Genomic DNA, 25,247 nt, shown 5'->3' with positions numbered 1-25,247 from the left:
AGCGAGATTGGAAATACAATATATTGTAGAGACGATGCGTCGTGGATGATGCTTTCCATACAATTGAACGAGACTCGGTTTCTTTTTGCAAATTTCATGTTAAACCTCTTTTTTTTTTTGTCTAACGCCGACAACGCATCGTGGTCGGCGGCGTTAATTACACTAGTTTACAAAATAAAAAAAAAATTAGCAGCGCTATCAAGAATATTGGGATGAAAGAATGTTGGGAGACTACATTTGGTTCCTCATCAGAGAAACGAACCCAACAAATAACAGAAGACAAAGCAAAGGCCGAAATTATTTCTAATCGAAATTAATTAAATAAATGTTTCCTATATTGTAGGTCGTGAGGGTGAAGGAACAACGAGGATTCTATTTGAAATGAGTTTTTATTCGCGACTTTTAACGGTCGATCTTGACCACTAGTCAACTCCACAGGACGACTCGTTAAAGACTGATCGTCCTTAAAATTTCCTTACGCACCACCAATTCCTTGCGCCCTTAGCGCGTCTCCCCGGGAAGGAGATGTGCTGAGGTGGGGGAGTACCATCGTTGGAAATTTGGCAATGCAGCGGAATTTCCTCCGGGCCTCAGGCCTCGCATCGTCACCTGCTGAGGGTTGCTTGACTTTGCCTGGCAGCCCTTCGGAAGACCCATGGTTTACGACATTTGCAATATGCTATTGAGGCCGTAGCTAATTGTCGCGAGGAAACGAACATCTGTTAATAACGGAAAAATACGGCTTTCTCAAAAATAGCTTCGTCGTTTGCTTGTTGTAAACCATTCTAGCTGTTTGCACGTGAACCGTTATTTACGGTGCGTGCTAGCCGCTACAATATAAATAGGAAAAAAATACAAAAACAGAGTAAAATTGGGATTTTTTGTACCTTTACACAATTGTTCCTAACTCCGGTATTTATCCATAGATTTTCTTCAACAAAAGCTTGTTTTCTTCGTAAATTTGCGACCTATACGTAGACAATAAGAAATTAGACATAATTTGACAATTTATATTTTTCCATGGCGATGGAAGAAATATTCGTGTTCTATTTTAGCCGAAGAAATCAAAGTTTCTCATATATATTGGCTCGTAACACTTAAACTATTGAACCGATTGGAAAATAATGTGAAAAGCAATTGTTGGAAATTCGATGCGCAGGACCCAGAGCCAAACTCCGAGTTGACTTCAGCGACAGTTGCGGAAAAAGTAGGAAACTCCGGGATAAGGACAGAGAGGGCGATACAAAAATTGCAGGAGAGACGAAGACAGGACAATTAGGCTAGCATGATCTTTTTCCCCGGATATTGAAGCAAAGAAGCAATATTTTCTAATAATTCTGGTTTTAATATATTCGTTACATTTTGACGGATGCGACTCCAAGGCCTGATTTTGCAATTTTGGCCTTAAAACTTTATAAGCAATAAAATGAAGATAGCAAACATACTTTTATTGCTTATAAAGTTTTAAGGTCAAAATTGCAAAATCAGGCCTTGGAGTCGCATCCGCCAAAGTGTAACGAATATATTAAAACCAGACTTATTAGAAAACATTGCTTCTTTACTTCAATATCCTGGAAAAAAAATCATGCTAACCTAATCGTCCTGTCCTCGTCTCTCCTGCAATTTTTGTATCGCCTTCTCTGTCCTTATCCCGGAGTTTCCTACTTTTTCCGCAACTGTCGCTGAAGTCAACTCGGAGTTTGGCTCTGGGTCCTGAGCACCCTTGATATTCATAACAATTTTCTAGTAACTTTCGTATGGAGTTGGATCTCCTTATACAGTCTTCATGGTACTTACAGTGCTAAACACGGGAAGTGTGGAATACTAACGGATTTACATAGATAAAACTCGAAGTGCGCGTCACGTTCGAGAGTGAAACAAGAATTTCAATTCACAAAACCAAAAAAGCCTAGAACTCTGGTCGTGGAGACAGTATCTGCTTCCTCCGGTCAGAGATGGGCAAAACTCTAGGCTTCGAATAATCTGAAGTTTGCCGATGTGTTTGTCTCGTTTCTTTCTTTGGAAAATGTTCTAAAGAGGAAACGAGACAAACATATCGGCAAACTTCAGATTTATTGGAAGCCTAGGGTTTTTGCCCATCAGTGTCGCTGCCTACGTGATGGAAGCATACAGGGTGTCCCAAAAATGTTGTAACACCTTGAAAGGGGTGATTCGGAAGGTGATTTGAAACAACTTTTTCCTTAGCGAAAATATTGTCCGAGGCTTCGTTAAGGAAATATTAACAAAAAACCCCGACCAATCAGACCGCGCGTATATCGTTGGAGCGGCCGCGATAGCGTATGAGCGCGGCCGCCTAGCGCGTAGCCTACACTCCACCGGCATACTCGCGCTTTGATCGGTCGGGGATTTCTGTTAATATTTCCTTAATGAAGCCTCGGACAACATTTTCGCTAAGGAAAAAGTTGTTTCAAATCACCTTCCGAATCACCCCTTTCAAGGTGTTACAACATTTTTGGGACACCCTGTATATGTAATACATATATGGATGAAGGCGCCACACAAAGTTTGTTTTGTGTGTGAGGTTTGTCGTTCGAATTGGTCGAATACTTTTGTGATGTTTATTTAGTTGATGTTACCAAGAAATGTTTCATAACTAGCGTTAATATTATCAAAGACACTTGAAATTTAATGTAAGTAATTATGATTTCGTAATTCATAATATGACTTGTATTTTTTAAGCTCCAAACTGTTTATTTCGGAGCGTTCGAATACTTTCGTGATTCACTGTACGTGATGAATGTTTATATGTTCCTTCCGTCCATGCAGGAATATGAACAATTTATTATAAATATGTTTTCCCTTATCAAATTTATGTGAGAAGAAATAAAATTTCTTTATAAATAGAAACATAACCTAGAAGATGTAGATATAAATAATACTGGAATTAAGGACTTTTTAAAGAAAACAAATGGTATGGAGTATATGTGACATTTTTATTTTAAATGAAATTAAATATAATTAATTTAAGATGGTATCTTTGAGTGTCCACCATGACAGTGCTGACAGTTACATTTGATTATTAAAAATCAAAAGGTTCCCTATCCCTGATTTAAAGACGAATGAAATTGGCCTGGATGATTGAAATATTTAAAACGCTAATTCTATGAACACAGAAATCAAAATGTTAATTATTCAATGGTAAAATACTCAATAAAAATCTAATTAATTCGTAACGGTTTGGTTGCAGGTAAAAATATGGTTTCAAAATCGGAGGATGAAGTGGAGGAACAGCAAAGAGAGAGAACTATTGGCAACAGGTGGCTCACGAGAGCAAACATTACCAAACAAGAACAATCCAAATCCGGACTTAAGCGATGCTGATGGGGATAGACCAAGAATGGACTTGAGCGATGTCAGTCCTTTGACGAGTCCTCAGCGCCCTGAGGAGCAAACAGAGAATGAGGAGGATGAAGAGATCAATGTCACGTGATAAAATTTAACCCAACATCCTGGCAGGGACATGTTTGTTCAACAAAATGGTTCACAATGAATGCTCGAGGATTCGCGAACAGAGAGCAAGGTGGAGGAAGAGAGTATGGCTAATGAACCACCTCCCATATAGCTTCTAATCAGAAGATGTCAATGTTTCCATTCGATAGAATGTTGTCTTAGACACGATACAGAGTACTTTTACAAAGATAAAACTCCTTTGTTCTGAATACATTTCCTAAGTAGTATCACTGAGAATGAATCTACAATATTAATAGCAATATCGATAGTAATATGTGGTTAAATTAGAAATGAGATTCAAGTATGAACTTGGTCAATCCATCTTAATTTTTCCACTGCCTAAGACTAGAATAAATTACCTTAGTACAGATACATCTTAGGTACTACCCTAATGGGAACCATCTGTTTAATTTGCTTAGGACTTACTCCAATCTAAAAGTATGAGGATATGAACATCAAAGATTCCAACAAGAATTTCGTCTTTGTAAAACTACACTGTGATACATATGTTTTCACCGTACTATGTTCGACTCGCAACAAACATAAAAGTGGATCTCATAGAGTAAATAAAATCTGCAATGTAAAGTTTGCTTTATTCTCGCAATATAACAAGGGGAAGCTTCAGTGCGTGAAAAGTGCTTTGGACATTGGAAAAATTGATCAGTATATATAGTCTTCGTTACAGGATAATAATTATACAGAAGTTTCATTTTGAAACACTACTTTTGATGTAGCTAGATACGTTTTTTATGAATGCATATTAAAACGTGAACTTATTTATACTGTAAAAATTTGTATGATAAAAACAGAACTAAAGCAGGAAAGCAATACGTGAAAAGCAGAATAATGAGCACTACCAAAAATGAAATGCAAATACATGTATCATATAGCTTGCTTTCGTTTGTATGAGCAAGGAAGCAAGGAGGCACCATGAGGCCAACAAAAGTATCGTGTGAAACTTCTGTATTGATCACTTATTCTGTGCTTTCATTTGCTTCACTGGTGATCACTGTGTTTTCCTAATACCTCCGAGATATCTCAGCGACGATACGAACATAGAAAGTAATCTATATGGTGAGAAGTATTTGCTCGACTGTGTATAAATAAATTGGTATTAGGTTTTTTTTGTAAACTGATTGAAACGTTGTGTCCTATGCACCACGTGTTTGAATTTTGAGACGATATTTTTCAATCGTCTACCTCGAAAGCTTTGGCCAAAATGGAATTTCAAGACACATGTACTATATTGTAATTAGAGATGAATGTAAGTTCCCGAAGTTTTCTGTAAGGTATTATTATAAGGTTGTATTAGGCATAATGTTGCGATTCCTAAAGTATGTACATGTAATGCCGTTTGGCATCGGGAAACCAAATGTAATTATTCATTGTGATGCATTATAATCTGTGTAATATATTGCAATAAAACTGTCTATGGCAATCATTTAAGATTTTCTGTTGTCTGTGGATGTACCTATTTAGCAGGTACATGTGGAATTTAACAATTGATTAGCTGTGATTAGCTGGCAATTTAATGAAACTGCTAACGTTATTAACATGAAGCTAAGAAATAGTAATGTCTTTCGTTTATTTAATTTTAAATTGATCAAATATCTTCTAATTTTTATGTTTGATGGACACCTAATGTGAGAAGCATATTATGTATAAGTGTATATATTACCTTATTGTTAATCCATATAAATATGAATTCTGTTATTGTATTATTATGATATTGTAATAATAATAGCAACTTTTATTACAATTACTTCCATAGTTAGTAGATAGATATAAAATATTAAAAGAAGGAAAACTTTTATATAGCAATCTTTTTGTAATTTTATTATTTATAGGAATGTCTATACTTCTTTCTGTATCATTGTTTTGTCTTGATGAATTAATTTATCATACTTTACATTATCATCATTCACATAGCAATGCATTACCAAAATAAGGATATCGAGTTCATGAGGTCAAAAAACAAGTGTACACTTAAAAGATATATAATGATATTATTAAAAACATCATATTTTTCCAAATAAATATTTTTCCTCAAACTTGAACAACAGCTTTACCAATATTTTTACCCTGTAACATGCCAACAAATGCATCAAACATATTTTCAAATCCTTTTGTAACAGTTTCTTGATGTTGAAGTTTTCCTTCTCTTATCCATTGCAGATTTTTCTTCATGCCTTCTAACCAACGATCACCCCAACGTTGCACAATGAAACCTTCTATTTTTAATTGATTAAACACAATAGCTGGTTGGAGAATAGTTGTTTTTGGCAAAGACGAAGCGTCAGAGTTGTATGAAGAAATGCTTCCACACACAGCCACCCGACCAAAAGGTTTCATTTGATACATAACTGTAGTGGAAATATCTCCCCCAACCTATTAAGATAAAATAAGCATAAATCTAATTACAATTGCATCATTCAATACAAATATTTATATATCAATCTAATATTCTATTATAACATACATTATCAAAATAGCAATCAACTCCTTTTGGTGCAGCTTTTCTTAATGCAGCTGCAATATTGTCTGTTTTATAATTAATAGCAGAGTCGAAATGAAACTCGTTAACAAGCCATTTACATTTATCATCGGAGCCAGCAATACCAACAACATTCAGTCCAAAAACATTTTTTCCTATTTGACCAACATGAGAACCAACAGCTCCTGCAGCTCCACTTACGACAAGAGTTTCACCTTGTTTTGGCTTGCAAATCTCTAGAAGTCCAAAGTATGCTGTATTTCTAAAATAAACAAAAAATGTGGAAGTTCATAAAGAATTGAAGAAGTACAATACATGGAAAAACAAAATGAGGAGATTGTATAATATATCATTATGTAATTGTCTTCTTGGAGAGCAAAAGAACATAAATATACATTATTTTGTATTTTAAACAATATTTACCCTGGCATTCCTAAAACTCCTAAACCTAACGACGGTGAAAGATCCCCTATATCAGGTAAGAGATAGGGTCTTTGTGATACAAAATCTCCTTTAGAGAATGTCTGTAAATTAACAACTGTATGTGTCCTCCATCCCAAGTAGGCAACAATCCTTTTTCCAACTGGATAATCGGGATTCTTTGATTCAATAATTTTAGCCACTTGTCCGCCGATCATTGTAATACCTAACGGGTATCTTAAAATATAAGGACGCATGTAAGGATCAACAGAAAGGTACTCTGCCTGAACAAGGAATTCTGAAAATAATTTGAATTTTTAAAAACGTATGATATTGTGATAAATTTAACATTCCATATCGCATAAATAGAGAATATGAATGAAAAAGAAAACAAATCAATGGAGATAACACAGTTATCATATCAGAGTGTAGCTTTCCATACAAACTAATATGGTAGGGACTAAAAAATTATTAATGATCATTCTAAATTTTAAGGCAAGTCGATATTTGAAGAGATTGTGCTTATATTTGACAGTAATTTGTAAAAGGAATGTATTTTGTTCGATAGATATTACTTCAAACCAGGGCCGGGGTGACCTTTTGCGGGGCCGTGTTAAAAAATGTTGCGGGACCTGAATTCACATTCAAATCCTACACTTAAATTTCACAACGAGGAATTATTTATTTACAAACGCTGTTACATATTATATATTTTTTATAAGACGAATACTAAATAATAATACTTTGATGATTTTTGTCACTCCTTTAAACTGAATCATCGCTATTAAAAAAATGTCTTGCATCTGTTAATAGTATCATTCTGTAAAAAGTTAATAAAAATCGGTGCCTTTTAATTGGATAATTTTCGTAGACCGCGAGGCCGGGTTCCGACGAACGCGGTGAACCTGCCTTGCGCCGGCCCTGCTTCAAACTTGTAAACTTAGGTTCTACTTATTTTTATTTCATAACATGCGATAAAAGGGAACGTTCAAATTGGAAGCTACATGACGGTACTAGTAACTTCAGCGTCGACTTTCTGTATAAAGTTAAATGATACGAGTAGAATTTATTTTCTTTTATCTCGAGAGAAATACAATAAATTTGCAATTTCAACGTTTATAAGCCTTAAGTGGTAAACTGTATCTATAATAATATAGTCGTAAAATTTCACAGTATGAAGGGTAATAAATCATACGATTCGTCCATAAATATCGCGATTATGTAAACTTAAATAAGGTTCATAGATGATTGATGTGCCTACTTATAAATATACAAATATCGAAAGATTGAAATTTCAATCTATTTTTATTATTTTTTTTTTTTATCAAAAATACTAACTAGTTACTACGTAACTATCATTGCATCAATGTGCAATAATTGATACATATGCGACGAAGAAATATTAATAGTCATCTGCAAAATGCCTTCCAACCAAAGTTGAACACATTTTAATCCTAATAAATCTTTTTTTTTGTAATAAATTAACATTATGAATAATGACTATTTACAAACTGGATCATTTTTTAGACGATCGACTTAGGTAAAGCGCGTTTATGTAAATAATAATTTGTTCAAGTCATTCTTATAATGCCTTAGCTATTTGTTGGAAATGGGCAAAATTCTTAGTAGAGTGACATTTCTTATTCAAATAGAAGATATACGTTGTATAAATATTACAATTGTAGTATTTCTTAATATAACTACTAGAGAAATTCGTATGCGTCATTCGTTGAATAAATATTGAAATGTGAGTTACAGAATTGCATTTCACGGTAAATGAATACAAATACTTATATCGATCGAATGAACCGAGTGATACGTTGTTTTTATTCGTTATTTATTGCTACAATAAAATGTTGATCGTCTCTGTTCATATTACTGAATTATTGAACTGTTATAATTAATATCAAAGTGATACATATAGACTGTGGATGTTCATGCATTCATAGCAAATAGGAATATTGAAAAATCTATAAGAATGTGTACAAATGCAAAAATATATGACATATCAACAATAATATACATTTTATAGCGTTTAGAAGACCAAACATACATTCACTTAAGTCTCAATTTTTTATGTAAATCGATAAAAATATGAATTTGCTTAAACATCGGTAGTTTAGTCATATATAAGTCTTATCGTTAATTTTTGTTCTATATTTGTTTGCTTCATCTCATTCCTTTGAATTATCTAATAATAATCTTCTAACATGGTTACACGTCCTTTTATTGGCCACCAGCAGACTTAAATACAGTTTTATTCAGTTAATAGATGACGAATAAAAACACCGTATGAATAGTACGTTCATAATTTGTATTCAATTTAACAGTTAAGTTTTGTTTGTTTATCATTGAGTAATCGTTCTGTAATTTGAATTTGAATTTTGATTCAACTCGTAACGAATAAAAAGTTGTTTATCTATTATAGAAGTGTTGCCCATATTCAGTCGTAGCGAGTCAAGAGGTCGCGGCGCTAGATAATAATACATACATTAACAACGAAGGTAACACTTGAATGCACTAGCACGTGAAGATTTCTTATACTATTAGACATATGTATATCCAACGACCTTTACCTCCATTCTGAAGAGCTGGTAAGTCTTCCTCGACCAATTGTAAATCTGTTGGTTTTGGTTCACCTTCGAAATGTTTAACTACGACGTATTTCTTTGCTTTCACCATCGTGCTTAATTGTTCCCGATGAATAATACAAAACGATTTTGGAAAAAACTTATAGGTTTGCTGTTGTTTTATACGACTCAAAGACCTAAATAATTATGTTTGATATGATAAGTGTTATCAAATGATGATATTACCATATTTAATATAATTACGTGAACGTGCGATATTTAAAAAGTCTATTTATCATCAATTATTCCACTGTGCCACACGCAATGAGACTTCTGATAAACTGAGAACTGACAAGGATCAACACGATAAGTCTGCTTCACGGACACAATGTCCGTGGTCTGCTTATATCGCTATCCCCTCTATGCTTCTTCACGCGATAAACGGTCAATTGACGAGAATACAAGGAAAACGGTTTTTTCCAAGTCATTCATACATTAGTATTTTATGTTGACATTGTCAATGAATTGTATAGTATATACTTTGAAATGAAATTAATGAAATGATCTATTTCAAATAACATTTTACGTTTCTTAAAAATATACTATCAAACGTTGACTACATAAACATGGACTGTTTACTGAACTGTATTTACACAGGAACATCTACTTTCCATATAACAAATATTCCAGAATGTATCTGTTGAGAGAGATACCATTGGGTGAGCAATCCGTTCTTTTCTAGAAGTAAATCAAATGTGCATCAGAACAGTGTACCGTCGTGACTAAAAGTTACTTTAGCGTTGCACTGTAATCTGTAAAGCAGCAGTTCGAGTTTGAGTTTGCAATACTTTATTGGGTACATAATATCAAGATTACATTAGTGTTATATCTATTGGTCCTGTCGTTTACATTTATCTTTTAGTCTTATCTTTTACTATTATTTATCTTGTTCACCTTATTGTTATTCTTATTGCCTAAGTGGCATACAGTCAGGTAAACTTATGCTTCTAATATAAAATAATAAATACAATAAACCGCTTAGCAGCGATGGGCAAAACCCTAGGTTTCGAATAAATCTGAAGTTTGCCGATGTGTTTGTCTTGTTTCCTCTTTTGATATATATATGTTTGTTTACATTATGCCTATTGTAATGATTTTAAGGGTGTACAGGAGATAAACTGGCGCCACCAACGGAGAGTAGGTGAACTATTAGATAGTTTTTCACGTTTTTCAGGCACAATAATGAAAAAAAACATATAATAATTATGCATTTCGTAATCAGGGGAAGTAAATCTATCGTCTCATTAAGTGTTTTTTGGAGAAAATTGAAAAAAAAATTTCTTGCATTTGAACAAATTTTTAGCATGTTTCAAAAGCGAAATTGCAAAATCTGACAGAAAAGAAGTTAGGATGTGGAAGGAGTGTCTACAAGCTTTTATAAAAACTTACGTCATTATAGTTTGTAAACAACAATTTAATTATATTAAACAAACATTGCACAACTTCTTTCTCCTTTCTTTTTTTCCTTTTCTTTTTTTTTCTTCCTTCTTTTTTTTTGACTTTTTTTCAATGCGATAAAAAACATAAAAATTGCACAATATTGTATCAAAATAATCTTAATATATAAAAACGTAGTTTCTATAACAAAACATAGTACAAACGAAAGAAAAAGTAAACAAAAAAATAAGCGACTTCTACCGGGATCGAACCGCTTCCAGCGCAAAAGATCGTCTTCGCAACATGACACTCTATTCACTGTGCTACGTTGCTTCTATGATACATTTGACTCTTATACAGTTGACATTCGTCAATCGAAATTTAGTTATTTTTAAAAATTTATTTCTCGAGAACGAAAGAGAGTCGCGCCTTCTCACTTGCAGAGATTGTCCTACATACTCTTCTTTATATATGAAAAAAATTTGATTAAATAATTCGGGGGACATTAGGCGATGTCTCCTTGTAAGCTATATGAACGTGGGACCTGACTTAAAAAATTAACTTTTTTTACGGAAAATGATAGTATTTCGTTTGTAGTTTCATCAATTGATAAATGAAAACAAATTATAAGAACCTAATACTAAAATCGAAACGAACCACTATTATTTTCCGTAAAAAAAAGTTAATTTTTTGCCAGTTGGGTGTCAGGTTCACATACCCTAGTAGCACAAAATATTGAATACATATTCATCCAATAAAAGAGATTGAATCTCATTTTAATATTTAAATATACATATGATGTTTATTCTAGATTTAGAAAAAAAATATTTTTTTTAAGTATAAAATGAATATCTATTCGATATTTAGAATGGAATAAAATACATATACATATACAAATTAATTATTGTGTATCAATGGTGCCGAAGGCTGAGGATAGATTAGACAATGCAGACGACTCTGACGCGAAGACAGATAGCTGCAGGAATCGGTATCTCCCAGTGAAGGGTAACCGTAGGATAGGTTAAGTTTAGGAGTTCGGGTTGAGTACACAATGACTAAATCGTATCGGTAATGAATACTACGCGTCGCGGATAAAGCCTCGCAACTTGTTAATTTAATAGAATAATAACTCGAGCGGTAAAGTTATTATGTTGTGGGATCGTTACACTGGCTAGGATTGGTGATTTCAAAGTAAAGGTTTGATGATTGATCTTACAGACTTTTAAGTTTACACAAAGAGTATATATTCAAAATAACTATACTAATTACAAGTGTCCAGTGTCGTGTTGTCGCGGTTAGTGTATGAAGTTAAAATTACCTAAGTGTTGTGCGGTGTTGACGCACTGGCGATGCGGGGGTCGAGAGTACTTTTATGGCCGTAATAGATTTTAAAACCGTCTTCGCGGATCTATATGGTAACGATGATCAAAATGAACTGAAGCCTGATCTCGCTAGAGTACTACTCTACAGACGATCAATGTGTCTCTAACGAGTAACCCTTTCGTACGAGCCCCCGAGCATCGAAAATCATGGGTTTATATACCCCTAAATGTTGGTGGGGAACCGCCAGTGATTTCCATATTAGGAAATTTGACGGTTAGGATTTTCGTTGCTCTGAGGTCGGCAGCTGTGTGCCCTGGGAAAAGGGTAGATTAGAAAATATCCCACACAACGCGAATCAAAGATGATATTAAGAGGATGCAGCTGCAAGATGCACTCCAGTGAGACCGAGCTCCAAATTCCAGAAGGGTAGATAAAATAAGATTAATGAACGCGAGCTTCTAAAAACGGAGAGTTCTGTATACGTAACAAAGAATACCTCGGATAGGAAGAATGATGCAACGAGTGCCTCGAGTCGCTGGAAGAACATAGTCGAGCAAAACGCCCTCGATTATCGATCGACGTTCAACAATCGTTGATTTATGCATAAAATTTTTTATTGACATGGGAGAGACGTTATACAGGCGTTGGAATGCGCGTTATCGTAATCGCTGATAAACGGTCAGAACGTAAAGCGAATCGATTAAATTTTTACATAATATTCGTAACGCAATGAATATAATATAATATAATTTTAACTCCGAGAACTTCTGACACCAATTTTGTAAAAAGTTCTAGATTCCGAGAAAAATTCCTCGTATATTAAAAAATAATATAATATAAATATAATAATAAAAATAATATAAAATGGTGAAATATTTTTTTTGAGATAATATAATATATATATGGTTAAGATAATATATATATATAACATGGTAATATGAAATAATAATGTAAAAGGTAGTAATATAAAATAATAATAATAATAATATTATACGGGGCTTGGGGGAAGGGGCTGGTTTATGTGCGACGGCACTTGAATTATGGGCCGCACCGCCAGCTCGGCCCATGGTGTCGCAGCGATGGCTGCGATACATTGTGGGCAATGATCCGGGTTGTTTCTGTTGAGTGCCCATCTCCGGCACTCTCGGCAGCGGGCCGCTGCGTGGGCGAGACGACCTTCTCGCACCACATCACAGACGATGGTGCCATTGGGTCCCACCCAAGCCTGTCCCTGGATGCACTCCCTCCGCCTTAGGTTGTCCAGGATAGGCGGCGGGAGCAGCCTCTCTGCTGGGGTGGCTAGCCGAGGCATCCGCGTGTCATTGAACATGGGCAATGTAGCTATTTGATGTTAACGGAGGGAAAAGAAACTTAGTTAGTTATGGTTTATTACTGGGGAGGCGTTGTTTTTTAATCGTGTGAGATATCTCCAATTTAATCATGAGATATTTCCCAATTAGGATCCGCTGATTCCTCGATATACTCTAGCCAACGTATTGTAATATCTATAGGTTCGTCGTTGTAGAGCGTTTCATTCTCCCTTTCTGCTAGTTCGCGATACTCTGTAGTACATTCGAGACAGGTGTCGGCTGCTCTGATTGATATTATATTTTTGGAGCATATGACGCATGCGGCTATTCCATCGGCTCCTCGTCTTGTGCATAAAGCATGTACTCCATGCGGATAGAACCGTTTCCGGAAGCGGACCGGCAATGCTGGGAGACACTTGGAGCATACCCAGTCGTGGTTGTGTCTATACACGGTGTCAAGGCTGTTTGTGGTAACGCATAGTAATTGCTTAATATCGTTACGTTCGCAAGGATAGCCCTCGAGTAGAGCTTCGTCCATGAGTCCATAAAATTCCTCAGCTTGGTCCGGCATCTGGCTGGATTTGTCCTTTGGGGACGGCATGTTGCAGTTGTCGAAAACTAGTTCGAGAGGGGTGAAGTTAAACAATTTTTCGTTTCCGGTAATGTTTCGCGACATGGGAAGGGGTGAGCGGATTCCCACGCGAGGCTGGAGATCAGCGGTCAGGTGTCTCGGGAATTTACTGTAAGCATTTGGTATCTGTGCTGACGACGCGGCGGCATGCGCGTCCGACATTGGAGATGTGGAGAACTCGAGCGTTGTATTAATACAGTGTGGTCAAGAGTTACGCATTTTTAGAATTAGGTGGTAATAAATTTTATTATTTATTTTTAGATCTGTTGTTTAAATTGGCAAGGTTAAAGTTTTAACTTATTAAGCTTTCTATTACCGTATCGGCTATTGTTAACCGATACCAAATACCTTCAAGGCGGTTTTTCCTTGGAATGAGCATGTTTTAGCTTATCGAAGTGTTTCATGAATTTTTGACCATTTTCCTTCATTAGAATAGCATTATTTTGTTCCGTGATATCGCAAATTTTAAATGGTCCTTCATAGGGTGAATCGAATTTTCCTACTCGCGGTTCTTTTAACACATAAACGAGATCATTTGGTTTGAAATTAATTTTGTCACTACTACGGTCGTAGTATAATTTGGAACGTAATTTGCTGTCATCTATATTTTTCCGTGTTATATAGCGAATGTCGTCTAATCGCTGTACCAAATTTTGTACATATGATGGGTAAGTTATAATTTCGTTACGAGACAACGGCGTAAATGGGTCCCTGGCTAACTGACCGAATACTACTTCGTACGGGGTAAAGTTCGTCGCTTCGTGTACCGAAGTGTTGTACGAGTAGGTGGCAAAGGGCAATAGCAAATCCCAGTCTTCGTATCTTTCCAAATAGTGTTTTAAATATTCGGTAAGAACGATATGGCTCCTTTCTAGTGAGCCGTTAGCCTGGGGACGGTAACCAGATGTTGTAACGTGGTTTATTCTAAATACGCGAGCTATGCCTTGCATTAAATTATTGATGAAACTTTTTCCGCGGTCGGTCAGAATAGCGCGCGGTGCTCCGAAAATTGCGATGAAATAGCGCGACAAAGCGTCGGCGACGGTAAGCGCACGAATATCCGGTAATGGAATTGCCATAGAGAATTTGGATAGTTGACATTGAATAGTTAAAATATGCCGATTTCCACTAGGGGTCATAGGGAGAGGACCAACAGTGTCGAGAGCCACTTTGTCGAACGGTTTGGCTGGTGTATCCGTTAGAAGCATTGGTTCACGAGTTTTTATGCGGACTAGCTTTTGTTCTTGACAACTGCGACAGTTTCGTATGAAGTTTTCAATGTCCGGACGCATTCGCGGCCACTCGAAGTGACTTCGTATTCGCTGACATGTTTTTGTTACTCCTTTATGTCCCCCTATTAAACTTTCGTGATAATATCGCATGATATCCTCGCGTTGATTTTCCTCGGGCACTTTAATTTTCCCTGTGCATACTGTAATTTTTATTGGTATATTCCAGAATATTTCTTCTAAATGTAATTTAAGGATATTCGCGTTGAAACGGTGTAAGGTTTCGCTGTGCGCTGCTATTCGGAACGAGGTAATGCGCTCTTTCTCTATCGTAAATCGGAGAACGGTTAGCAAGCGTTCTAATTTTGATTCGTTTATCTCGTGGAAGAAGCTCTTTGTTCCGATGACGTTAAGGATTTTCCCTTGTTCGTGAGGAAGAATTATTACTTGTCCTTCTATTAGATCTTTCGTTAATAGGCTCGCTTCCTGAAGTAACCCGAGTGCTTTGAAAGTTTTACTTATTTGACTGATTAATATACAATCGGCTGGTATAAAATGGACATAATTATCTGAAATAGATGTAAGAGTTGATTTCAAAACTGGTTCTTTGCATAGGGCTTGTCTTAGGTCTTCGAAGCTTGCCTGATGGCTTTCTGTCCAAGTGAAAGAGGTCTTAATGCTGGTTAAATTCGTAAGTGGTTTTGCGCGTTTTGCCATATCAGGAATGAAGCGTCTATAGTAATTTACCAGTCCTAAAAATTGTTTAAGGCCCTTTTTATTTTTTGGAATTGGAAATTCCGATACTGCTCTGATTTTCTCGGGATTTGGTCGTACTCCATCGGCTGATATTATATGACCTAGATATGCGACCCTCTCCTTGATAAACTCGGTCTTATCAGTTTGCAAGGTGAGATGGTGTTCGCGGAGTCGGTCAAAGAACCTTCTGAGACGGCGTCCGTGCTCTTCTAGGGTTTCAGAGTATACTACTACGTCGTCCAAGTAAACGTACAATTCTTTTCCAATTAACACTCGTAATGTCTGATTCATTAACCTTTGGAATGTTGCTGGGGCGTTTTCCAATCCGAACGGCATGCGAACATATTCATAGTGTCCTTCTGGTGTGGAAAATGCCGTTTTTCCTTGATCTTCTGGTGCCATTGGAATCTGGTGAAATCCGTTTGCCAAGTCGAATACCGAAAAATATCGAGCTTTTCCTAATCGATCCAATATATCAGAAATGCGTGGAATGGGAAATTTGTCTTCTATTGTCTTTGCGTTTAATTTGCGAAAGTCAACTACCATATGCCACCGTTTATTTCCCGCGGAGTCAGCTTTCTTCGGCACTACCCAAAGTGGAGAATTATAAGGAGATTTTGATGGAACGATTATTCCTAAATTTTCAAGATTGCTAATTTGTTTTTTAATTTCTTCTTCTTGAAACGGTGTGAATGAGTATTTCCGTGGATATACAGAGACGGAATCAGTTGTAGGGATCGAATGCGTTGCTGTCTCAGTTTTTTCGAATGGATCACCGGGAACGAAAAATCTGTCGGAAAATTCCTCTACTGCCTTTATTACCAGATTGTGTGCCGCGTTGTCTAAATGATCTATTTTCAGTTTGTCCATGATATTATCTAATCGTTCGTCAGGGGAAGGGTAGCTGATTTTATATTCTCCCAAATCACATGCTTCGTGTTCAGCGACCTGTTCCTCTGAAAGCGGTGTGAGAGGACGCGGTGGAGGTGCTTGTTCCATATTTTCCTCAGACTCGTTTTCTAATTCTGGATGTTCAGCGAGGAAAGCCTGCAAGGTTTCTCGTCCCCTTTCGCACGATCGAAGAGCATCGTTCATTGCGGCTGAATTAGAGAATCGTATCGGGTGTATCGGGCGACTAGTCGTTACTAACGAGCGATGAAAATACGATACAAAGGCCTGTTCTTGTAGGAGATACGAACTACCTATTAGGCCTGATATTCCTGGAGGTAAATTTGAATTTTTAACAACATAAAATAGCGCCCAGCTACCGTTAATTTTCATACAGGTGGCGCCCTCAGTATGAATTTTTCCCTTTAATCCTTCTATTTCGAACCGGTCGCGATTAACGACGGGTGCGTCAGGGTGAACTGCGTCTAATTCTACTATGCTTAATTCTACTATGCTAATTCTCCTGCCCCCAACTCCTTCGCTTTGACGCGAATTCGCGGGACGGGTGCCTCTCGGAGGGAGTCCTCGGGGTCTCGTTCTTGAAGGTTACCGTCCTCGAATTTGAGGAGGTCGCGCGGTCTGCGCCCGCTCTGTTGTCGTTGCGTGAGCGGGCGCCGTAGGAGTTTAAATGTTTCGTCTGGCTCCGATTTTCTCTGTGTTGTTGGCGCGGTGCCCTATCTTGTTGCGATTCATCATAGTGTTGTGTACGTCTCGGTGGCGTTTGGTTTCGCGACGCACTCCTTCCTTGCCTTGATGGAGAAAAATTTCGCTCGTATCTCTTCACTAGAGCGGCACGTCGTTGGCGCGTGCGGCCTTGATAGCGTGTCGGTTCGTATGATTCGCGTCGCTCGGGTGGCTCTTCCGACCATAGGCGTCGGTTGTTGTAGGGTGACACAGGACAGGGTCGCGGATATCGGTTCTCTGGTTCGTAAAAATCGTAATAATCGTAATTGTCTCTATCGTTTTCCTTGTTTCTACTATCTTCCCTAAGTGGCGAAGGACTATAACGCGATCTAGTGTACGCGGGGTACACAATTTTCGGATATTCGTACTCTGTTTCATCGCGAGGTTCGCGCCATTCCATCTTTCTCTTAGGATTGTCGTTGGGTGACGGGGGACGTGCCGGAAGCCCATACGCGTATGTCTCGGTCTTTGATGCAATAAGTACAATTCGGCCGCGTCTTTCATTCTCTAACGCCAAATCAAATGCCTCGTCTAACGTTTCTGGATTGACTATCCATACCCTAGCGGATATTCTTTGTGGTAATCCTAAAATAAACGCAGTTCGACCTATTTGTTCGATCTCTCGTATATGGTGGGGCGCGTTTTCTTTAAACAAATCTTCGGCACTATTTTTCGCGTATTTTACTAAACGACTAACTCTATGAACGAAATCTATCACCGTTTCATGAGACAACATGTTCAGTCTCTCAATTTCTAATTTGAGTTCTTCATATCCCCGACGTGGGGCGTGGCGCTTTTTCAAAAGGAGCAAAAGGTCTGTAGTATTATTGACGTTATTCCTTTCAACATAATTCCGAACTGGATCGGCTAGATTGTATTTTAGTTCATCGAATAACATTTGTCCATACCCGGACGGAATTCTACGTGCGACCCTTTGCACGTCTCCCATAAATTTTTCTAACGACGTAACTCCCGGTTCAAAGTATGAAACTGCGTCAATAGCGCGATATACTCTATTTTCGTCTTCGCGTTGTCTATAAATCTCACTCGCGGTCGTTTCAAATTCCCTTGACCGTCCTGCATAGGACTGTCCTATCGGCGGGGTTGAAGTGGGTAGGGGAGGTGGTCTTATCTCCAGAGTTGTCATTGTGACGATAATTATTTATGATAATGTAATCTAAAACACGTTTAAATTTCCTAAATTTAGAAACTGAATACAGATAAGTTTCGTGCTAAGGAAAACTCGCTTCGTTAGCAAGGAAGACGTATCCCACTTCTGACACCAATTTTGTTACGTCCCAGCTTATCTGTGACTCTTTCTTGGGATCTTTGTCTTCAATTAAAGAGCTAAAGCTCACCGTAACTGTATTCGCTAACGGGAAAGAGCAATTCGGGATTGCAATGATTGTTTCCAAGGTTTAGCATATAAATATATATTGTTACAAAATAACGAGTTTATATTACAATATCAGTTTTGGGAAATCAAGTATACAATTAGTCAGGTACGTTACCGCTTGTCGGTCTTACAGTTTGGTTGTACCAGCTATCTGTTGTGGTCCCAGGGCTGTGCTGTTGCAAGGATCTGTTTGACGGCAACTATCACTCGCGACACGGGTCTCTACTAATTAACAACGGACTTTCTTCGGTAACGACGCGGCGCGCGTACGATTACTCTATCCGTGACTACAATAATTTAGTATTTGATGACCAAAGCGCGACGCTGAGTGCGTGTTCGATTGATGATAAAGGTTCGATGTGATCCTAATCGATTATACGTCGGACTTTCATAGGTAACGACAACGCGTGAAGTTAACCTGACCGCGACTATAAGATTTCGGTAATTACCACGATGATAACGTACTGACAGCGGAATAAAAGAGAGCTCCCCTGGGGCGTGTCTACGGGTTTATATACTAGCTGATCCTCGCATGGCACGAGCCGCGTTCGGGAACCTTCGTTTTTGCATCCGTTGAAATCGGGAGGAATCCCAAGTTCTGCGAATGTGCTGGCGTTAAGTGTTGACGCCTATTTCGCTGATTCGCGGATCCCACGATTCGGTTCCCGAGAAACGGTTTCCGAAACGTGCGTCAAGCGCATTCCTAAAAGTATCTGATCCTAACTCTTCGCAATGCGAGGTCGATGAAAAGGGACACCGGCAGGGCCGATGTAACAGGGTCATTATAAAATACCGCTTTAGATATATCAGTATATGTATTTTTTAAGTTATTTTTACCTCGATTTTAATAGATGTATATATTTAGTTGTAAATAAAAACACTGTAATGTAACTAATAATGCTAGTATATTTATAAAACTGAATACTTAATTTAAAAAATGTTAATTTCTTACAATACATTATCTTTATTAACCGACTTCGAAAAGGAGGAGGTTACTCAATTCGACATGTATTTTTTTTTTTTTAATGTCTGTTCACCGATTTCGCCGAGATAGCTTGACCAATCGGAATGAATCCTGTTGCATCTTGTAGAGCATGTTCCTCCGGTGATCTTGCTATCAAGACTTTTTGCGATTTGTTATTTTTTACCCGTCTTTTTACCAAAAAACCATGATTTTTAGGTATGCTTGCCTATTACGTCGAGATGGCTTGAGGAGTCGAAGTGAAACCTCTTGCATCTTGTTGAACATATCTTCCAGTTGGTCCCGTAAAAGAAACATTTTGTGATTTGTCATTTTTTTGAGAAAAGAAAAATTTTGTCTTGCTTCTTACTCCGAGACGGATGGACCAATCAGATTGAAACTTCTTGCATCTAGAAGAGGATTTGCCATTTGATCCCATAACAAAACATTTGTGCTTAGTTTGTTTTTTACCACTTTATATCACTTTATATCGCAAAAAGCGTACTACTTCACGTATGTTTGGCCTGAAACCGATGAAATCGATGAAACCCCTTACATTTCTCTGCCGTACAAGTTTTTGCGATGATCACATTTCCAAAAATTTATAAATTTGTTAATTGTTTATAACTAATGCTATTGCAAAATTCCTTTTCTTTGCTGAAACTCGGCACGGAATTAACCGGTCGAGATGAAACCTTCCGCATTTCATGATACATGAATTCGTGATGTTCCCAATTTGCAAAAATATATGGACACTTCCATTGTTTGAAACCATTGTTGGTGCAAAATTGCTATGCTCTGGTGTAGCTCAATAAGGAATTTACCAAACGCAATCAATCCTTTAACATGTATTCCTGATAATCCCATTTGCAACAATACAGGGTGTCCCAAAAATGTTGGATGTTCTTGAATGGGGTGTTTTGGGGCTGGGGGGGGGGAGGGGTGATTTAAAAAAATTTTTCCTTAGCGAGAATGGTGTTCGCGGCTTCGTTAAGGAGATATTGACAGAAACCTCCGACCAATCAGAGCGCGAGTATGCCGGTGGAGCGCCTGCAGTGGCGTAGGCTTCGCAGGTGCTGCACCGGCATACTCGTGCTCTGATTGGTCGGGGGTTTTTGTTACTGGAATATCATCTTAACGAAACCTTGAACACCATTCTCGCTAAGAAAAAATTGTTTCAAATAGCCCCACCCCCCGGAACCACCCTTTCCAAGGAACTCCAACGTTTTTGGGTCTTCATGTATATTGCTCATAACTATTGTTATTGCATGTAATCTATTGGTTATAGATTGGCACTAAAAAGAGTGAAATAAAATAATTTTTTGGAAAAAAATTTAACCGACTTCGAAAACGGTGCAGTGAAAAGCATGAAACAATTTCTAGTTAATTTATACGAATACACACTAGCTCTAGATATAATTGCTTAAAAGTATGGGAAAATGCAGTGAAAAGCATGAAATAATTTTTAGTTAATGTATATGAATACGCACTAGCTCTAGATATAATTGCTTAAAAGTATGGGAAAATGCAGTCAAAAGTGTGAAATAATTTCTATTTAAACTTCATTGTTATTCACCGTCGTTTGATGAATTTGGTTAAATTATTGAATACATTATATTAAATGCAATGCACATTTTTCGGAGGCGTCGCATAATGTAAAATTACTGTCCTAGGGAATTATCGAGGACTGTCTGGATTTCAAAAAGATCGTTATACGTCAACACGATTCGCCTGTCTCGCTCTCTTCTGTCTCTCTGACAATGTTGGCCACCACGGATAGCGACGTGGTGCGGAGAGACGTAATCGCCTAGAAATTTTGGCGTACAAATTGTTCTTCGAAGATGGGAATACATAGAGCGTCCCCGCTGACATACGTCACGTAATCGTCATCGACGTTTGCGAGAAATATGTTACAAAGCTTCGTGCTTCGTCTGTTTCGAACTGCGAGACTTCTTGACTTTCTTGTAATTCACCAGTTTCACATAAAAATCTTTGTTTCCTTTAGATATCGGTATTTGCTTCGTCTGCGAAGTGGGGAATTTCTTACGTTAATTCTGTTAAATCGATAAAATGCTGTTCAAGCAAAGATACCGAACAACTACCTACAGACACAAGTACCAAATTTGGTTTAACTATCTGTCGAAGGAACAAAAACTATGAACTGTAATTATTGCTATTATACGTATTCATATTCATACAGTATTTCCATGGGGAGAGTTTATACATTAGCAGTAATCAATTTAGCCGCCCCTCCCCTCCAAAAAAGCCCCAAATCTACTCAAACTATATTTCCGTGTACATACTATATACATTAACTATTAATTCCACATAGACAATAAACATATATACATTGACAGCATTCAATATTGCCGCCTCTACCAAAAGCTAACCCAAACCGGAATTAAAAAATTTTTACATCTGCGCCGCCTCCGAAAAAGGTGCATTGCATTTAATATAATGTATTCAATAATTTAACCAAATTCATCAAACGATGGTGAATAACAATGCAGTTTAAATAGAAATTATTTCACACTTTTCACTGCACTTTTCCATACTTTTAAGCAATTATATTTAGAGCTAGTGCGTATTCATATACATTAACTAGAAATTATTTCATGCTTTTCACTGCATTTTCCCATACTTTTAAGCAATTATATCTAGAGCTAGTGCGTATTCATATACATTAACTAGAAATTATTTCATGCTTTTCACAGCACCTTTTTCGAAGTCGGTTTTTCCAAAAAATTATTTTATTTATCCATGAATTGTGTGCACTATTTAATCCTAACCATTTCACGTACACCTTATTCCCTTTCCGACGTAACACTTTTTCCATAAGGTATACATCAGCGTCGGCAACGCGTTACAACTTGTTTCCGTAGAATCCTTCAGCACTTGGTTTTCCATAAACATCTTTCAGCAGATACGTTGCGGGATTAGTTTTCTGAACCTCGGCGATCGTAGATATTTCAGTACCTCAATTAGGTGTGTAACCATTTTCAAAAATTGTTTTGAATTTGTTCACACGTACCGCATCTCTCACTCTGAATTGTGCGGGAGTGGCAATACGTGATTATAAACCGTTGTTAAGAGCTTCGAGGCGTTTGTTGGTGTAACGTCAATTGGTCGCATGCTGATAGTTCGATGCTTACGTGCATTGTAATTTGATACGAGTTGCTGCAGCGAGTCGATCCATTTAAAACTTCCATTAAGCTTGAACAGTTTCCACATGTCGTTTTTGAGCGTACGATTGAACCGCTCGACGACTGACGCTTTCATCACTGAATACGTTGAATAATGATTTATGTTGTATTTTGACAAAAGTTTTTGCACATTTGCGTTGTAAAATTCCTTTCTTTTGTCGGTTTGTAAATTTTTCGGATACATTCCACTGTCGGTGGAACATATCGGATCCACATCGGATTATCTTTCCGATCGCTGTAGAAACTTTATTTCCACTCTTGGTTTTGAGGGGTATGGCCCATGCATGCTTACTCATCAAATCGATAACAGTGAGTATGTAATGGAAGCCTCTGTTATACCGCGCGTAAGGTTGCATCTCGAACACGTCCGCTTGCAATAAGTTGTCGTACCCATGTACTATGACGCGTCTTCGGGGAAAATTTCTTCTCGTCGGAGCATACAATTCTTCCACGAGACGCCGTTTCTCGGTACTGGGAGTTTTCTTCGCAGCCATGTATGACTCGACACTGACACAAAGACTTGACGTACACGTCTTATCAAACATCAAATCGGTGCTCAACGCAATAGTTGGTCGGTCGATCGGTCGGTCATTTGACCGGTCTGTCGACCGGTCTGTTGACTGGTATGTCAGTCTGTTGACCGGTATGTCGGTCGGTTGATCAGTCTGTTGATCGGTATGTCGGTCGGTAAATAGTCTCAATGTCCAGCTATTGATGCGTTTGCATTAGATTTCGGAATTCAGTAATATCCCTCTCTAATTTATTCAGCTCATCTTTCAAGCTGTGAACAAAATTTTGAAACATAATCATCTTTTTGTCGAATACGTCTTGTCAACTTTTTATAACTGCCATGTTTTTGTGCAAGTACAGCTTGTTGATAACATCGCCATCCTCTACAGGCGGTGCTACCCGTCGAATCCTGCGCGACTTTGCGTCATAATTGGTGCCAACAACACAAAGAGCGTTGTGCGTACATAATTTCTGACTACTCCATTCCAGTGATAGCATGATTCCATTCTTCCAATCGATGACCCAAACTTATGCGGTAGCATATTTCCATGTTTGCGTACCTCTTTCTCAGACTGTCTTTTTGTCTACATCAGTCACTCTAATCACAGGTGATTGGCGCACGAACCGCATCGTAGCTGTGGTAAAAAATTAAAGAAAAGGTATGTGTCAATGTTGGGGGGTATTTATACTAGCGTGACTCAGACGTATCAGCCAGTGTAGAAATGGCTTTCATACTGATCGATAGTGATATACTGTTCGACTTGACTGTGGAGCAATTGGAATACGTGCCAAAGATAGTACTCTTGAATCGGTTCGCTAGCGACATTCATTACGCGTGGGATAAACTGCCGAAACATATAAGAGCTGATCCTGAAGGCCAGTCTTATCGTAGGTGTCTCTTGCATTACAATCGTCCAGATCAATGTACGCACATAGACGGACCAACGCCTATGAAAAAAGATTGTTACCTATGCGTAGAAGAACAGGAGCAGGACTTGTAAATACTCTAATAAACAAATTACCGTTTGAACTACCAGGGTATCAATTTTGTGGACCGGATACATGCCTGGACAAATGTTTAGCACGCGGCGATCGAGGTATAAATCCGTTGGATGCAGCCTGTAGAGAACTCGATATTGCATACTCTCGAAACAAAGATTTGACCAATCGTCACGAGGCAGATCAAAGTTTAGCCTATCGAGCACGCCGGCGTATAACTGCGAAGGACGGTACATTCGGCGAAAGGGCGACTGCTGCAGCTGTTTGGACTGCGATAAAAGCTAAGACGAAGCTTGTAATGGGGCTCAAGAAGAAAAAGAGTCGTAGTAAGAAGAACAAGGGGGAGCGAGCTCTACCGATAGCAAAGCGTGGCGGTATCCTCCCGGTTCTCCTACCTGCGTTATCAGCTATAAGAGCGTTAACTGGTGGTGCGGCTGGCGTGACTTAGGCCGTGAACGACGCCAAGTCTGCGCGAAAACAGCTGGAGGAAATGCAACGGCATAATCGTGCTATGGAAGGTCGCGGAGTACATCTCGCGCCGTACAAACGCGGACGAGGAGTTTCAAAGAGGAAAAAAAAACGCCAAAATTAAAATGCCCGAAGGTGTAACCACCAACGTACAACTACAGAATCTGGCAAAGCGTATGCGTATTCCATATTTCAAGGGTATTTTTATGCGCAATACTTTACCAACAGATGGGATACACAGGAACGAGAGCGGAATCGTAAATTTGGATACTTTCGAGGGACCTGGTACTCATTGGGTTGCGTACGCAAAACGGGGAACTCGCACCATATATTTCGATAGTTTTGGCAATCTTCAACCGCCGAGGGAACTGATACAGTATTTCAAAAATAGCGTATATAATCACAGGCCTTATCAGCGCTATAATCAGAGCAATTGC

The 25,247-nt window shown here is 38.0% G+C and overlaps 1 protein-coding gene across 1 annotated transcript; it reads right to left on the bottom strand.

The window, feature by feature from the left end:
• Positions 1 to 5,457: 5,457 nt before the first annotated feature.
• On the bottom strand, positions 5,458 to 9,378 carry LOC128897134 (prostaglandin reductase 1-like). The gene is made up of 5 exons (XM_054160845.1): positions 9,220 to 9,378; positions 8,962 to 9,152; positions 6,389 to 6,683; positions 5,951 to 6,227; positions 5,458 to 5,859 (listed from the first exon to the last, which is right to left on the bottom strand). Exons 1-5 carry the CDS (start codon positions 9,252 to 9,254, stop codon positions 5,518 to 5,520), a joined length of 1,140 nt encoding a protein of 379 aa, XP_054016820.1. The 5' UTR covers positions 9,255 to 9,378; the 3' UTR covers positions 5,458 to 5,517.
• Positions 9,379 to 25,247: the final 15,869 nt, after the last annotated feature.

This window comes from Hylaeus anthracinus, unplaced genomic scaffold (assembly GCF_026225885.1).
Source record: "Hylaeus anthracinus isolate JK02 unplaced genomic scaffold, UHH_iyHylAnth1.0_haploid 11980, whole genome shotgun sequence".
Lineage (NCBI taxonomy): Eukaryota > Metazoa > Arthropoda > Insecta > Hymenoptera > Colletidae > Hylaeus > Hylaeus anthracinus.
This window is presented reverse-complemented; position numbering and strand designations above follow the sequence as displayed.

What these genes read in the sequence shown, in the direction of transcription:
- LOC128897134 (XM_054160845.1), bottom strand. Translation starts at nt 9,254, where the DNA reads ATGATAAATAGACTTTTTAAATATCGCACGTTCAC. An exon ending in TTTAAATATCGCACGTTCAC is followed by an intron (nt 9,153 to 9,219) that starts GTAATTATATTA and finishes ATAATTATTTAG; the next exon opens with GTCTTTGAGTCGTATAAAAC. An exon ending in GGAGTTTTAGGAATGCCAGG is followed by an intron (nt 6,228 to 6,388) that starts GTAAATATTGTT and finishes TGTTTATTTTAG; the next exon opens with AAATACAGCATACTTTGGAC.